The 16,042-nt window shown below is 49.5% G+C and overlaps 2 protein-coding genes across 2 annotated transcripts; both read right to left on the bottom strand.

Moving 5' to 3' along the window:
* Positions 1 to 8,172: 8,172 nt before the first annotated feature.
* LOC9642110 lies at positions 8,173 to 9,316 on the bottom strand. The gene is made up of 3 exons (XM_024675838.1): positions 9,166 to 9,316; positions 8,632 to 9,113; positions 8,173 to 8,562 (listed from the first exon to the last, which is right to left on the bottom strand). The coding sequence occupies exons 1-3, from the start codon at positions 9,269 to 9,271 to the stop codon at positions 8,263 to 8,265; spliced, it is 888 nt and encodes a 295-aa protein (XP_024531606.1). The 5' UTR covers positions 9,272 to 9,316; the 3' UTR covers positions 8,173 to 8,262.
* A 2,856-nt stretch (positions 9,317 to 12,172) lies between these two features.
* Positions 12,173 to 15,775, bottom strand: LOC9642109. The gene is made up of 5 exons (XM_002971110.2): positions 15,463 to 15,775; positions 15,149 to 15,385; positions 14,964 to 15,087; positions 12,549 to 14,904; positions 12,173 to 12,491 (listed from the first exon to the last, which is right to left on the bottom strand). Exons 4-5 carry the CDS (start codon positions 14,898 to 14,900, stop codon positions 12,219 to 12,221), a joined length of 2,625 nt encoding a protein of 874 aa, XP_002971156.2. The 5' UTR covers positions 14,901 to 14,904; positions 14,964 to 15,087; positions 15,149 to 15,385; positions 15,463 to 15,775; the 3' UTR covers positions 12,173 to 12,218.
* Positions 15,776 to 16,042: the final 267 nt, after the last annotated feature.

Below are 16,042 nucleotides of genomic sequence, written 5' to 3'. Positions count from 1 at the left end.
TCCACAGGGACACGGAGAAGGAAGATGGCATGTTTGCGACCATGATCTTGCAACTTCCGACGAGCACGGGACACAGCGGCGGGGCTCTCGCGGTCCGACAGGGACGGCAGTGCTGCGAGTTTGATTTCTCGGACGGGAGCTCCAGCCGCTACTTCTCGACGATCTTCTTTTGCGACTGCGAGCACCAGCTCAAGGAGGTGACGAGCGGGTCGAGGTTGTGCCTGGTTTTTAGCCTGGTGAGAAACAACGTGGAGTTTATACCCGCGGAGAACGTCCCGTCGTTCGTCTCGGCTCTTCCCCGAGTGAGAGCTCTCTTCCAGCAATGGGCTGCTGGCACTGGTGATGATCAAGCAGATCAAGCAGAAGGTGATGATAACGAAGCAGAAGGTGATGATATAGATGATGATAACGAAGACGATGATATGAAAGACGATGATGACGAAGACCATAGCGATGATGATGGTGTCCGTGTTCAAGACGTCAGCAAGAGTGACAGGAAGGGTCGTAAGCTACTGGCGGTTCCTTTGGCTCACAAGTACTCAAAGACGAGCTTGTCTTTCGCGGGGCTCAAGGGTCACGACCGTGTGGTGGCCGCTCTCGTGAGAGCTTGCGAGTTTCTAGAGCTTCATCTCTGCATGCTCACCAAGCACAAGACCGTGGCGGACGAGCCCGAGGTCGAGTACGTGATTCACAATTGGATCACGGTGGACAACCAGCCAGCAAAGTTTAAGAAGTGGAACATAGACATCAAGCAAGAAGTTCTCAGGGCCTCTCGGACAAAGACAGCTATCGATGATGATTATGACGACGAAGACGCTGACGCGATTCGCGAGATTGACTTGTTTGATTTCCTCGAGGACGAGTTCCAAGGAACCGGGATGATGGCTGGCAACGAAGGTGGAACTGATCAGTTCTTCTATCACGTAGCAGTGCTCGTGGTTTGGCCCAAGGACAGCTTCATCAGAACGATCTGCTCGTCGTTGGAGGACGTAGCGTGGGTGCTGGACTGGATGAGAGAAACTTATGGCGGTGACTTTGCAGCTCCTGGATCACCGTCGAGGGGACACTTGCAGGAGATGGTCACGTCTTTGACACACCGGTTTGATTCGCTGGCTTCGCTTCTCGAAAGGGACTATTACAGCTTTGAGGAGAAACAAGAGCTCTTCCAAGATCCGGCAAAGCTGCTCGAAGTTTGCGTCAAGTCTGGGCTTAGCGACGAGGCGCTGTCGATCATGAGGAGCTGGGGTGTGGAGCTGATAGTCACCAAGGAATTCGCCATTGCCGTGCAAGCTTACGGCTGGGAGGCTTGCAAGGAGATCATTGCTGGAGTCATCGAGCGCGTGGAGAAGACTCCACCTAGGAAACAAGTATCCTTTCTAAGGCAAGAAAAAGGTGGTGAAGCTCCTGCATGGCATGCCGCTGTGATGAAGCTGGGAGGCTTTCCTTCGCGGCTGCGGGACCAGGTCGGGTATCAGGACGGGGCCATTGGAGCTGCAAAGCTGCTGTATGCCAAGCTCATCGCGATCTCCACCGAGCTCCCGGCCGAGTTCCAGGACAGTTACAAGCGGAAAAGAGAAGATGATGGGATCATGCTCTTGGTTGATTTTTGCCTCGAAGCTGGGCTCCAGGAGGAGGCCTCGCAGATCCTCGCCAAGCTAACTCTCCCGAGGCTGGGCGGCGGAACGCTGGCCAAAGTGATGCATTATTTCCCGAGCCGCACCAGCGAAGTGGAGGGAGCCTGGGACGAAAGGAAGAAGATGGCGGAAGCGAGAGCGAAAGCGGAGAAGGAAAACCGTTTCTCTTACTATGATTATGTCTATTCCGGATCGAAAGGGCTATGTGAGGCGTACGTGGGCGACATGGTGGAGTTTATGCTGGAGCTAGAATCCCTGGGACGCCACGATGAAGCGCTGCGTTTCGCTGCCAGGCCTTTTCCTTGCGACTGTGCTACACAGAAGTTAACGGATCCGGGAAGAACCAGTCTACAAGAGCACTGGATTGTGGTTGCACTGCTGCTAAAGCCCGAGGTCATTCTGGGCGAGTACCATCGTTGTGCTGCGATCAACATGATTCAAAAGGCTGCGGGCTTGGTTGGCTTGAAGAACAACGAGGCGGCCAAGAAGGTGCTGGTCAAGCTTTGCAAGGATGAGGTGGTGGCCACGGCTGATATAGCGGAGATGAGTTCCTGGAATGAATACCATGGTGCCACTTCCCAGAAGGATCGATATGAAGACGTTGACAGTGAGGAGAAGGTGTACAAGACTTGGAAGAAGCAGAAGAAGTTTTTCGAGCTCCTGCTATGGCTGGAGGACGAGGAGCTGCTGGGAGCGATGGTGGAGTGCGTGAGCAAGAGGGCGAATCTGTTGAGGAGGATGCTGGAGAGGGAGGAGGGGCTCGTGAACGAGGCCGTGAAGCTTGGCGATGGCGTGAAGAGGGCGATGAAGAAGCTTGTGGAGGTGAGGATGGAGTATGTGTCGAGGGAGCCGAGCTTGGGCGACGTGGTGGAGAGCTTGACGCCGGCGTCCAAGAGGCTCAAGCTCTGCGGCGAAGTCGATGTTCGCCAGGCGATTGACAATCCTCGGCAGCAGCGGCGAGTTTACGAGATGGTGGTGGAGAATTGGAAGGGCGATAGTGCCGCGAGATCGATCGAGATGGAGAAGCTTCGAGCGCTCCAACAAATGTTTTGACGATCTGGTTCTTCCTTTTGCTCTATTCTCTTTTCTCATTAAATTTTCGTAGAATATACTATCATTTCAAAACCCGTCGAACCAGCAGTAGCCAGCAGTACATTTATAGTGCACTGTCTTGCTCTTCTGCCGGCTCAAGAGGAGTTGTATGAGCATAATTCACGATTCATTTCAAAAGAATGCACACCTGCTGTTTTAGAGCTTGACCGTTGACAGAACAAATTTGGCGCTCGATAATTATCATGACATCTTTGCACATGCTTGGAATTGCCTCAGATGGTGGTGCTTCTGAATTATCAGCATATACGCTTGAGTGGTAAAGGCAGTTTTGTCACAAGTCTCAGTGAATTCTCTACAATACATTTACAGCAATTTAGAAAATCACAATTATTCACAAAGTAGCTTACCTGCTGTGAGTGCAATGATGGTTTTGCCATGTAAGATGGTGCCATACCGAGTGCATAAGGAACTATGTTATCACTTATATGAAGCTTTTAGTGTTGTCATTGAGTAAAGTCTTGAAAAATTGTATCTATTGTAAGAGAACCTTACTTAATTACAACTTACGAGTGTGTTGAGAGAAAGCTTATTGTGCTAAAACCTCCATTATCCTCTCCACTACCATATGCTGGATTTTGGGTGCTAGGGCAAATTCAAATGGAAGCTCTCAAGAACATATAAGATAGTAAACAAGCCATAATAAAAAATTCTTGCCACACCCAATCAACCAAGTGAGATAAAGGGCATACCATTAATAGATGTTTGCAATTCTAGCCCGCCAATTTATAAAGCGAGCCAAAGGACTTAAGAAAATGTGCAACCGAGTCTAGGTATCTAGATTGATCTGGCCAGGAAATTCACAGCTCAGAATTGTGAGAAGGAACAAAGATAACAAGAAGTGTCCGCTTTCAATTAAACCCCATCTGAGTGGCAGGTTCCCACCTAAATCTTGCAGACTCTGATTCTAGATAAACTAAAATATTCTTTTTGATGTATGCCATTGGTGCTATTCCTGCCCCATCATGCATCACATTGTGGGTGGCAAGATGTGAATGCAGGCTTGCAACTCATATGTAGATGTGTGCATGGTTTACAATTAATCCTGTAGTGAATATATAGTAGACTTGTAAATAATTTTTATATATATATATATAGTGCTTGGAATATAAAAAGGGAATACAGAAAATGTGCATATCAATTAGCCCAAAAACCCTAGCTTATATACAGGAGCGAGTGGTCCGGATTGAAACCAATCCGATGGCTACCAAAATCCCACTACGCTAATATTAGTATTGGCCCTCACACACACACACACACACACACACACATATATATATATATATATATATATATATATAGTCCAAGTGTATGGCTATGATGCTATATACAAATAGACAGGTATATAGGACATTGTTATGTAATTGAAAAGCTATGCATGTCTTTTTATTGATTGGAGATGTGATGTGACATAAAATATATTCATTAAATATTATAAAAATTAAATATTTATCTATAAAAGCCTAACTTTTTTTTATTTTGTTACATTAATTATATTTTTAATATACTACTTTATACACTCTCAACAAACCGAGAAAAAGGAGTTTATCTATATAACTGTGGTCATTAATATAACAAATTTTAATATTCTAAAGTAGTTTACTACGATCATTTCTACTTATAAATCAAATTGAAATTAATTGTAATATCATGACTTTTTATTTTTAAGAGGGGAATAATTGTTTAATAATGAGGAAAAATTGCTTGGTTAGAACAAATATTTTATTCATATATATGAAAGTTATTAAATCTCAACCAATAAAATTTAATAGTATCTTATAATATATCTGAATATTCTGAGAATATATTAAATTATTAATATAATTTTTTAATTTTTATTTATTTTAATTGTAATTATGTTTTATTAGAAAAGTTTAAGGCTATCCATCAAGCCTTGACCGGAAAATCGTTGACTCCTTCACAAACGGACTGCTTCTCCCATTTTATGTCGCTGACTCGTCGGGCTGCTTTAGGTCAATCAGATCTCTCATGGACTGTTGTATATAACAAAGGAAGCTAACCCTGCAGCAGCAATCGAAAACGATGTGATTGATGAGATCTGTCTTTTCTTCCTGCTTCCTTCAATCTACGGGTTGTTAGGCATGCATGCAGACCGATGGAGATTGTCTCTACGGTTGAAGCCTGGAGATTGAGGCGGCGCACGCTTGTTGGAAGAATTGCAGATCGCCACGTTGAAGAGAAAGTATCCTATCCCATAATATGCCAGATTTGCTCAGCCATAAGCCCATATTTGCAAGGAAACAGAATGGCTATGGAGCAGCTCAACAAGGCAATGATTATATCATATGAAATGTTTTCAACCTCTTTGCTAGGGTTTTTGGCATGGCTATGGAGAAGCTCAACAAGGCGCTGTGGTGCGACCGGGAGATCTTCGCCACCGGAGGTGAGATTGACGTAGCAAAGTTTCGGATGCCAGCATCGCTGCATGTGGAGGGTGCCGAGAGGATCAGTCTTCCACTTTCGCCGCTAGGTCTCGCCAACATAAAGTCCGTGTCCCAGCAAGCTCCATACGGCCTTGGGGAGAGAACTCTCGTCGACACGGATGTGAGGCGAGCTTGGCAGATCAATCCCGACAGGGTCTCTTGCCCCGAGGTTATAAACTTCTTCTCGTCGGTGGCTCGCGACTTGGCCGCGCATGGACTCGCCGCCATGGGGCTGGATTCCACTGCTCTGGAGCTCGACGTCAAGCTCTACAAGCTGCTGCTCTACGAGGCTGGCGGCCACTTCAAGTTCCACAGGGACACGGAGAAGGAAGATGGCATGTTTGCGACCATGATCTTGCAACTTCCGACGAGCACGGGACACAGCGGCGGGGCTCTCGCGGTCCGCCAGGGACGGCAGTGCTGCGAGTTTGATTTCTCGGACGGGAGCTCCAGCCGCTACTTCTCGACGATCTTCTTCTGCGACTGCGAGCACCAGCTCAAGGAGGTGACGAGCGGGTCAAGGTTGTGCCTGGTTTTTAGCCTGGTGAGAAACAACGTGGAGTTTATACCCGCGGAGAACGTCCCGTCGTTCGTCTCGGCTCTTCCCCGAGTGAGAGCTCTCTTCCAGCAATGGGCTGCTGGCACTGGTGATGATCAAGCAGCAGAAGGTGATGATAACGAAGACGATGATATGAGAGACGTTGATGACGAAGAGGATGATGATGACGAAGACCATAGCGATGATGATGGTGTTCGTGTTCAAGACGTCAGCAAGAGTGACAGGAAGGGTCGTAAGCTACTGGCGGTTCCTTTGGCTCACAAGTACTCAAAGACGAGCCTGTCTTTCGCGGGGCTCAAGGGTCACGACCGCGTGGTGGCCGCTCTCGTGAGAGCTTGCGAGTTTCTAGAGCTTCATCTCTGCATGCTCACCAAGCACAAGACCGTGGCGGACGAGCCCGAGGTCGAGTACGTGATTCACAATTGGATCACGGTGGACAACCAGCCAGCAAAGTTTAAGAAGTGGAACATAGACATCAAGCAAGAAGTTCTCAGGGCCTCTCGGACAAAGACAGCTATCGATGATGATTATGACGACGAAGACGCTGACGCGATTCGCGAGATTGACTTGTTTGATTTCCTCGAGGACGAGTTCCAAGGAACCGGGATGATGGCTGGCAACGAAGGTGGAACTGATCAGTTCTTCTATCACGTAGCAGTGCTCGTGGTTTGGCCCAAGGACAGCTTCATGAGAACGATCTGCTCGTCGTTGGAGGACGTAGCGTGGGTGCTGGACTGGATGAGAGAAACTTATGGCAGTGACTTTGCAGCTCCTGGATCACCGTCAAGGGGACACTTGCAGGAGATGGTCACGTCTTTGACACACCGGTTTGATTCGCTTGCTTCGCTTCTCCAAGCGAGCTATTCAATTTACAACTCTGAGGAGAGACAAGAGGTCCTCCAAGCTCCGGGAAAGCTGCTCGAAGTTTGCGTCAAGTCTGGGCTTAGCGACGAGGCGCTGTCGATCATGAGGAGCTGGGGTGTGGAGCTGATAGACACCAAGGAATTCACCATTGCCGTGCAAGCTTACGGCTGGGAGGCTTGCAAGGAGATCGTTACCGGAGTCATAGAGCGCGTTGCCGGTGAAGCTGCGATGAAGCTGGGAGGTTTTCCTTCGCGGCTGCGGGATGGGGTCGGGTATCAGGACGGAGCCATTGTAGCTGCAAAGCTGCTGTGTGCCAAGCTCATGGCGAACTTGACCGGGATCGAGGTCCAGGGTGGTATGAAATGGAAAAGAGATGGGATCATGCTCTTGATCGAGTTTTGCCTCGAAGCTGGGCTCCAGGAGGAGGCCTCGCAGATCCTCGGCAAGATAACTCTTCAGAGGCTGTGCGGCGGAACGCTGGCCAAAGTGATGCATTTTTTCCCGAGCCGCACCGGCGAAGTGGAGAGAACCTGGGACGAAAGGAAGAAGGTGGCGGAGGATAGAAAGGTGGAGGAAGAGGAAGCGAAAGCGAAAGTGGAAAAGGCAAACCGTGGTTATGGCTATGCCGGGTCCGGTTTGAAGAAAGGCAAGAGCTCGGAACAGCTGTGTGAGGCGTACGTGGGCAACATGGTGGAGTTTATGCTGGAGCTAGAATCGCTGGGACGCCACGATGAAGCGCTGCGTTTTGCTGCCAGGCCTTTTCCTTGCGACTATGCTGCACGGATCACGGGTCCGGGAAGGACCAGTCTACAAGAGCACTGGATTGTGGTTGCGCTGCTGCTAAAGCCCGAGGTCTTGCTGGCGAAGTACAACGATTGTGTTGCGATCAAGACGATTCGAAAGGCTGCGGGCTTGGTTGACTTGAAGAACAACGAGGCGGCCAAAACGGTGGTAGTCAAGCTTTGCAAGGACGAGGTGGTGACCGCGGCTGATCTAGCGGAGACGAGTTCCTGGATTGAATACCACGGTGCCACCTCCAGCGGCATACAGAAGGATCGATCGTATTTGAGCCAGGAGGAGAAGGTGTACAAGACTTGGGAGAAGCAGAAGAAGTTCTTCGAGTTCTTGCTATGGCTGGAGGACGAGGAGCTGCTGGAAGCGATGGTGGAGTGCGTGAGTAAGAGGGCGAATCTTTTGAGGAGGATGCTGGAGAGGGAGGAGGGGCTCGTGAACGAGGCCGTGAAGCTTGGCGATGGCGTGAAGAGGGCGATGAAGAAGCTTGTGGAGGTGAGGATGGAGTACGTGTCGAGGGAGCCGAGCTTGGGCGACGTGGTGGAGAGCTTGACGCCGGCGTCCAAGAGGCTCAAGCTCTGCGGCCAAGTCGATGTTCGCCAGGCGATTGACAATCCTCGGCAGCAGCGGCGAGTTTACGAGATGGTGGTGGAGAATTGGAAGGGCGATAGTGCCGCGAGATCGATCGAGATGGAGAAGCTTCAAGCGCTCCACCAAATGCTTTGACGATCTGGTTCTTCCTTTTGCTCTATTCTCTTTTCTCATTAAATTTTCGTAAACTATACTATCATTTCATAACCCGTCGCGACAAACAAGTCTCTAGCCTTTGACAAAGAGTTTGGATCTTTGACGTGAATATCTAGAGCAAACCCAGCCAGCCATCGATCTCACAGCGGCACGCCGCGGGCTCTCCAATGAGCGGCCGTCCAGCGTGAAACTCGACAATCAACTTGGCGAAGTTCCCAAGATCGTAGAGCAAGTAATGGAAGTACGCCAGCCGGTGCATCCCCCTCTGCCTCATGAATGCCGTCCCGCCATGTCCACCCTCGCAGGCCAGGCAAGTGCTCTTCCCACCCATCGAGAACTTGAGCTGGTTTCGGCCCGCCACGTATCCTGGAGCCGGCCACGCTTCGTTGTCCTCGCTGAAATCCATGTCCTCCTGGAAACCAAGTTGAGAAAAAGAGAATCTAGAAAGAATGAAACAAGGAGAGGATCTCGAGCGAAGTACCTGGCCCTGGAGGATGATGCGTTGGAACTCACGGACAGTCTCCCTAGTGACATACGTCTCGTAAAACACTGTCTTCTCGTCACCTTTGCACGGCCTCGAGGTGTAGCGAGCCGCGGCACGAAACCTCCCGTCGGAGCGCACTTCATACTCGAGCAGATAGTGGCCGCGTTCCCTCTTGACGCTGAACGAGAAGCCACCATCGCCATCTTCTTCAAGTTCTTCTTCTTTCTTTTCTCCAGGCTCCGGGGGATTTGCCTGGCACAGCCATCCGGCACGGATCTGCTTGCCCTCCACCGTCGACCCATCAAGCTGAGTAATGGTTTTGCGAGCCTGTGTGTCGTCGTCGCACTTGATGATCCCGTAGCCAACGTTGAGGCCCGTGGACATTGTGGTCGCTATCTCGATCTGGTCGGGTGTCAAGCCGTCAAAGCAGCCCGCATAGTCCTCGGGAAGTCCAGTCACCAGGACCAATCCCCCAGTTCCTGCGTGACAAACGAGCATAGTATTTGATTCCAAGAAAAGGATGGGCCTTACCGGATGAACAGCGAAAGTCCTCGTCTTGTAAGAGCAAGCTCCACTGCTCGACGACATGATTCACGTCCTTTGGAAGCCTCCTTATTCTCGCAAGCAGCCTCTCCATGCCCCAAAACCTAGGCCCGCAGCCGTCGGATTTATAAACTCTCAACCGTCCAAAAGGCCTAACGACGAAAAAATTATGTACAGCCCCAAGACTCTGTCAAAAGGAAACAAACGTAAGAAAGGAAAACAAACACAGAACTCTTCACCTGATTTACGATGTTGCAGTATTTATGTTGATGTCCTCAAGTCCCCCTAACTTGATGCTGAAGGGTGAAACAAGCCATTTGAGAAGTGAAAAGTAAGTTCAATCTCAAGATACCTGAGGCGAGCTGGGATTGCACAGGATATCGACACAAGGGACAGCTGAGCTTCGGCCACTGAGGTGGTGACTCCCCATTGAAGTCAGCATCTAATGCATGCATCGACTCCTGACGCATCCAAGACATGAAACAGGATGTGTGTCCGTGATGATTACAAGGCAGCACCGTCACCAATTCTCCTGGAGCACCAAACTTGTTGCACATACAGCAGTACATTTGGAGTGCGTTGTCTCGCTGTTCTGCCGGCTCAAGAGGCGCTGTATGCTGTAACAAAATATAACTATTATTCACGATTCGTTTCAAAAAGAGTGCATACCTGCTGTTCCAGAGCTCTAAAAGCTGACAGAACCAATTCAGCCTGTTCGATAATTCTCGAAAAGTTATTGCAGAAGAGTCTTGGGATAGACTCGGTTGGTGCTTCTGCCAGCATTAGAGTTTCAACTTTGCGACCATAGGCATCAGAGATATGTCGTATGGCTCTGTTAAAAGGAAAAAACCTCATTAAAATGCTGTGTCAATGATGAGTTACCTGTTTATAAGAGCACAAGCTGGTTCAAAGGTCGCGACAATCAAAATATTAGGAACGTCACCCCAACCGCTAAACATTATCTCTTTTCGTTTTGTGAGATATTCCTTCCTAACCGCAAAGCGGTTTGCTTGAGTATAGAGCCTTATGAAATTGGTAACAGCCTGGGTTGAGAGCTTTAGCACCCCTAAAGAACAAAATTGTGAACACATTAGTTTTCAAGAACTCTGTACTTACTTGGACGAGTCATATGGGAGCACATCAAGTGCAAGAGATCCAATGGTTTCACCAGGGAGCCAGGACGGTATGGTAGATATGTACTCTCCAACTGAGACATCGTGCTCCATTGCTGCTGTTTCCAAGTTTCTATCAGCATCCTCTCTGGCATTTCTTCATGACTAAGGCTTATCAGCATACGATTGACACGATCTGGGAGTGGCAAAAGTAGTTTTGTCACCACTCTTGGTGAGTTTTCTGCAAAACATCTGCAGCCTTTTAGGAAATCACAATTATTCACATAGCAGCCTACCTGCTGTGAGGACGACGATAGTTTTGCCTTGTAAGATGTGAAGACTCTTTGGTGCCAGACAGAGTGCACAAGGAGCTGTGTGATCACTTACAAAACTCGTGTTGTCACCAGGTAACACTCCGAAAAACTGTAGCTGCTGTAGAAGAACCTCAACTACAAGTGAGCCCGTTGATAGTAAGCTTATCACGCCAGTATCGATGTCCGGTAAATTCTTCATTAGCACGTGCTGTGTTTCAGGCGCTGAAGCAAACTCGAACGGAAGCTCGCAAGAAAACACGAGATAATCATGAAACAAGCCATGACAAGAAATTCTTGCTGCACCCAATTTGTAATCAAGGAAAAGACCTGGGTACAAAGTCACGTTACCAGGGAATAAGCATCAAAAAGACATACCATTCAAAGAAGTGAGAGGCAAAAAGACGTTTGCATTCTGTCGTAGCATCTCCCGGTATTCTAGATTGGTCTGGCCGGCACGTGTATAATCGCTGAAAATACCTGCAGGGCGAGCAACTTCTTTTAGAACTGTAGTTCCAAATTGTGAGAGAAAAAGTGTTTATACCACTCAAGGAAGTGCGGGCGAGGTAGATGTTTGCATGCTGTCGCAGCAAGTCCGGATATTTTTGATTGATCTGGCCGGGAAAATCACTTCTCAACTCCCAAGTGTCTAAGACTAAATATGAGAAAGAACAAAGATAAATCAGTCGAGAAGAAAAGCTTTTGGGTATCTACTCACTGCATGGCGGCTCTCGGTAGCGCTCAGTTAAACTCCATCCCATTTGCGGTGCCAGCAAGTTCCTCGAGCCCTTCAAAACCACGATCAAGAAACGACCGTCAAGAGGACATAGCAACTAGTACTCTATCGCTCCTAGATCCCGACTCCTACTCATAATGCTCTCTGTTCTTCCAAAAGATTCAGCTTACTTGGGATGCTAGATGACGGTGTAAGAATTTGTAGATTGTCCACTCCGGAGCAAAGCCAGTTTCCGAAACAGCGCGTTCCTTTCCAGCATAAAATGAGTCACAGAATACTACACACCATCATCTTACCTGATGGAGTCTGTAGTAGAAGCGATCGACTTTCAGGCTGTCGATGAGAGCAGCGTCCCAAGGTTTCGGCACATCCAAAGTGCGATTCTTTCGAGCAAGAAAGTGGATTGCTAAGAAGAACACGAGAAAAGGCTTTTGTACCTCGGAGCGTTCCCTGTAGAAAGGCCATGGATCCCAGGACACGATCTTCAAGATTTCCGCGATGCCATTTGATTTCGGATCCAATGGAGCCTCCTATCCAGAGAAAGATGGAGACACGCGAAGAAACGGAGAAATATGGAGAAGGGGCAAGATTTCGGGAGATTTCACCTCAGAATCTCGACGAGGCCTGTACAAGAAGCGATCGCCGAGCGCTGCATTGCCGATTCCGAGCATTGCATTGCCGATTTCCGGATCATTCGGATCATCCGCGGCGGGCGCGCTCTCCTCCATTCCCTCCTCCCCCATTTCAAACTAAAACCCTAACCCCCGGGGTATATTAAATGCCTTTATTTTTTGATGGCTAGGTTAGGTTAAAGAGCAAAATTAAAGGTCGCGAGATAATTACAACAAAAGCTTCTTCCATTGAGAGTTATATCGAGTTTCTCTACAATCGATCGAGCAAGCACGCCGGAGGAGGCGAGAAATACGCTACACGCCTCTGGTGGAGCGGCATGAGCGGGATCCTAGGCGGCTTGTCCTCCTTTCTCACGCTCGAATCCTCCGAGTGATCCAACACCCCGGGGCCTCTCGTGTAGACAACCGCGATGGCCGACGCAAACGCTTGCAAGTAGCTCACCGGAGCCTGGAAGGAGATCGGGAACAATCCATCGCTGATCGCTCCCAAGCGCAGCGAGGGAGATCGGCTTTTGTTCTTCCCCTGGAAAAAAAACTTAAAACTCCGATCAGCCAAGGAATAGAAGATAACTTCTCTTACCTGCAAAGAGATGTTGATGAGCTCTTTCGATCTTTGGAGCTCCTGCTGGCCTTCCAGGATCGTTAGACCGCAGCCGAGATCCCAGCTTCCACAGTCGCATCGCCCTCCAGAGCGCCACCGATCGATCAAAGGTTGAGGACCGCCACTTCCTCGTACTGGTAGCCCGTGGTTTCCAGCCGGGAGAATGACCGTCACGGTGGAGGCCGGAGCTTCTTCTCTCCCAAAGTCGGCCTTCACTCCCATCAGTTCTCTGAGCTTAAAGCTGTGCGTCCTGGCCTTGTTGTCCCCCTGGTTTTCTTTCGTCTCGATCGCCACCTGTTGTGGCAATCGTCCCGGAAGGCTGAATCTCCGGCCATTAGAGCCCTTCCTGGACGAGTTCCTGAGTGCCTTCGAGCTCCATTTCTTGTTTAGAGCCTCCCAGACGGACTGTGCGCTGCTCACACCGGCGGGAGATCGGATCACGATGGCGGCAAACTCTGGCGATGACTGGATCTTCACCTCCGCGGCCTCCACTTCGCTGTCACTCCACGAGCTTCGATCGTCGTCCGACTTTGGCCTCAGCGGACTGGAGCTTAGAGACTTCTTTGAGCGGAGGCGATCTCGCTTCGAAAACCGAGGCGAAACCAAGCTCGTAGGGACCATGCTCATCGCGACGTAGCGCGAAGAGGTCGCGTTTGCTAGCCGCACCGGAGAAGGACTAGCCGCAGAAAAAGGTGACGGAAAGCTATACGGTGACTTGCAGCTCGACTGTGGCGATGTTCCAGTCTCCCAAGTCGAGAAGCTCAGCCTTGGGCTACATGCTCCATTTCCATCCGAAAGAACGAATTCCAGCTCCATGGTGTCGTCTCCATCCTTGCTTTGTGCTGGCACAACTTTGCTGCTGAAGGTCATGCTTCCAACAAGCTCTGGATCGGTCCTGTCTCTTCTCACCCAGTTCTTCCAGTGTCTTCTCGATCTTCCCTTCGGCTTCCAGGAGTAGAACGTGTATACCAGCTCCCCGGTCTCTAGGCCGTCAAGAGGACAGGATTTCACCGCTTTCGCAACAAGGATTTCTTCAAGACCGTCGACGGAGAATGTGAAACTCGGGGTGTCGTTCCGGACCACACAGTGAACATGACCATGGACAGTCCGCGATGGAACTACCATAGACATGCTCACGCTGGCCAGCTGCGCATTCTCTTCTCTTGACGTTGTTTTGCCGAATGATAGACGAGGAGAAGGCAGGCAGCGAGTTTTACCCCCGTGGACGCTGTCCTCGGAAGCAAAGTAGAGTGGACCCTTATATTCCTCCAAAAACGTCCCATCCTCCGGCACCACTGTCTTTGCCATCCCGAGACACCCCAAAGCTTTTGCTTCCATACCTCGAACTCGTCTGGGAGATGTCCCATACAGGCTTGTTTTGCCACTTGTCGAAGCAGATAACTCAGCACCAGCGCCTGTTTTCATCTTGAATTGTTCCCCGCCTGTCTTCGCAAAAGACAGGCGTTTGTTTCCCGTTTGACTGCTTGCAGGCTTTCGTCTCGCACCCCCTGGAGAACTATGGTACCCGGACTTCTCTTCTTGCGTCTCAAAAGCTCTTGAAGGCGTAGCCACGGAGTTTCGTTCTGACAGAGGAGAAGGATGGCCGATAGAAAGCCGCGACTTGAACTTGTCATACGACCTTCTCCGAAAAGTCGGTCCGGGGCTCAACGGCAGATGCTTGGTAAGAACTGAGCCCAAGCTCTTGGAAAGTTTCTTCCTTCGCGACGTGCGTATCCGCAACTCGCCGCCATCGCCTGCTTGATCGAAGCAAGGATTAATGCAGCTGTGAATGTCCTTGGAGCAGTAACGCGTGCGATCTGTCCAAACTGGAAACGTTTCGTAGGCGTCATCTTGCAGAGAAACGGCTGCCTTGGGCGAGTTTGCTGCAGGAACTTGCTTGTTCGTTGCCAGTTGCCTGTTACCTGAGATCCTGACACTATCATCACCTTCGTCCCCCACCACCTTCCCCTCCACGAAAGAAAATTCGAAGTAAGAGCTGTTGTCCCTGGAACTCGTTCCGGCAAGTTTCGATCCTGGCAAGAACTCAATGCTGGAGCTGACGGACAAGCTAACAATTCGTGAAACCTCCTCCTTGACAAAAGAGCTTGCGTCACTTCTGGATGAAAACGAAGAGCAATCAACCGTTGAAAACAGTGACGACGTCTCGCTGTTCGATGGCGAGTGGAATGCAGCGACTGGAAGCGTACTCTTGGGTGAAATCTCTTTGTCATACGTGTTTGACGGGCCCCCACCCACATAACTCTCGAGATTCTTCGCTATCTCTTCCCGAACGAGCTCCGACTGTGTGGACACCATAGCCGACATTTGCATAGACCTGATGAGTCACCATGGCAGAGAGATAGTATCCTATATTGTAAGAACTCGATCACTTACTGGCAAGAAAAAAACGATTTGATCTCTCCGCTGTCGCGTTTTTATGGAATGGAAACAGTGGTCAACTATAACGTGTTCCTTCCTGTGATCCACTTAGAAACTTTGATACGCGATTGTCCTGACACTGTTATGAAACAAAAAAGGGAATTGTTAGGAGCTACCAAAAGATTTTAAAAACCACTCACCGTCTCAGAAGCCCAGAGCTCTCACTCTTGACTCCCGTGAAGATCACGTTTTCTTCCCTGATGCATGCAAGGACTCTGTCCTCTCCAGCTTCTACTAGACCAAACCTGGCGATCGCAAGAGCCTTCCAAAACATTCGCCCCAAACGCCTCTGCTGGATTCTACTTTCGTCGCTGCTCGATCAAGGGGAATAGAAAGGGAGCGAGCTCTTGCCACTTCGTTGGAAGACTAAATCCAAGCTGCAGAGACGCAGATGAAGTGCAAGGCGATCGATCAGAACAAAAGCTCAAAGAAATTTCTGGGCCTGGCAACTCACATTGATTCGCGACTGGGATAGATATTACGGAGCTCTCTGCCGGCTCCCTGGCAAACCTGATGAAAAAGAGTGGCCGTGATTTTGCAACGATCTCCTCCAGAGCTGCGCGACGGATGCATTAAATGTCTCATGAGACAACAAAAGATCATCCAGCGAAGAATCAGAGGAACAAGAGAGAAGAGCGCTCCAATCGACCGATGCTGTCGACGAAATTTGGCATCAAGAACAAGACGGTGCTAGTAGCGCTGCCACATTTCCCATGGCGGATTGCGTCTCTTCCACCATAGCCGCAGTTAATGCGCTCCCATACGAGGACAAAGAGAAATAAAACCCTTCTTGAGGCCTTCTTGAGCCATATGGCATAGATTGCCGGAAAAGTCGTACGCCAAAGTACGGCAAATTTCAAACAGCGACTTATATTTTCTAGAGAATTTACTCTGGGTCGCTGCTAAACGAACTAGCGTGACTAGATTTTCTACCGAGCGAAAACCTACCTAGCGGCCAGTAAGTAGGCTTGCTAAATTTTAACCGAGGGTAAAACCTGACAGTGATGCCGCGTGCATGGGAATAGTAAAGGTGG

This window comes from Selaginella moellendorffii, unplaced genomic scaffold (genome assembly GCF_000143415.4).
Source record: "Selaginella moellendorffii unplaced genomic scaffold, v1.0 SELMOscaffold_16, whole genome shotgun sequence".
Classification (NCBI taxonomy): Eukaryota; Viridiplantae; Streptophyta; class Lycopodiopsida; order Selaginellales; family Selaginellaceae; genus Selaginella; species Selaginella moellendorffii.
This window is presented reverse-complemented; position numbering and strand designations above follow the sequence as displayed.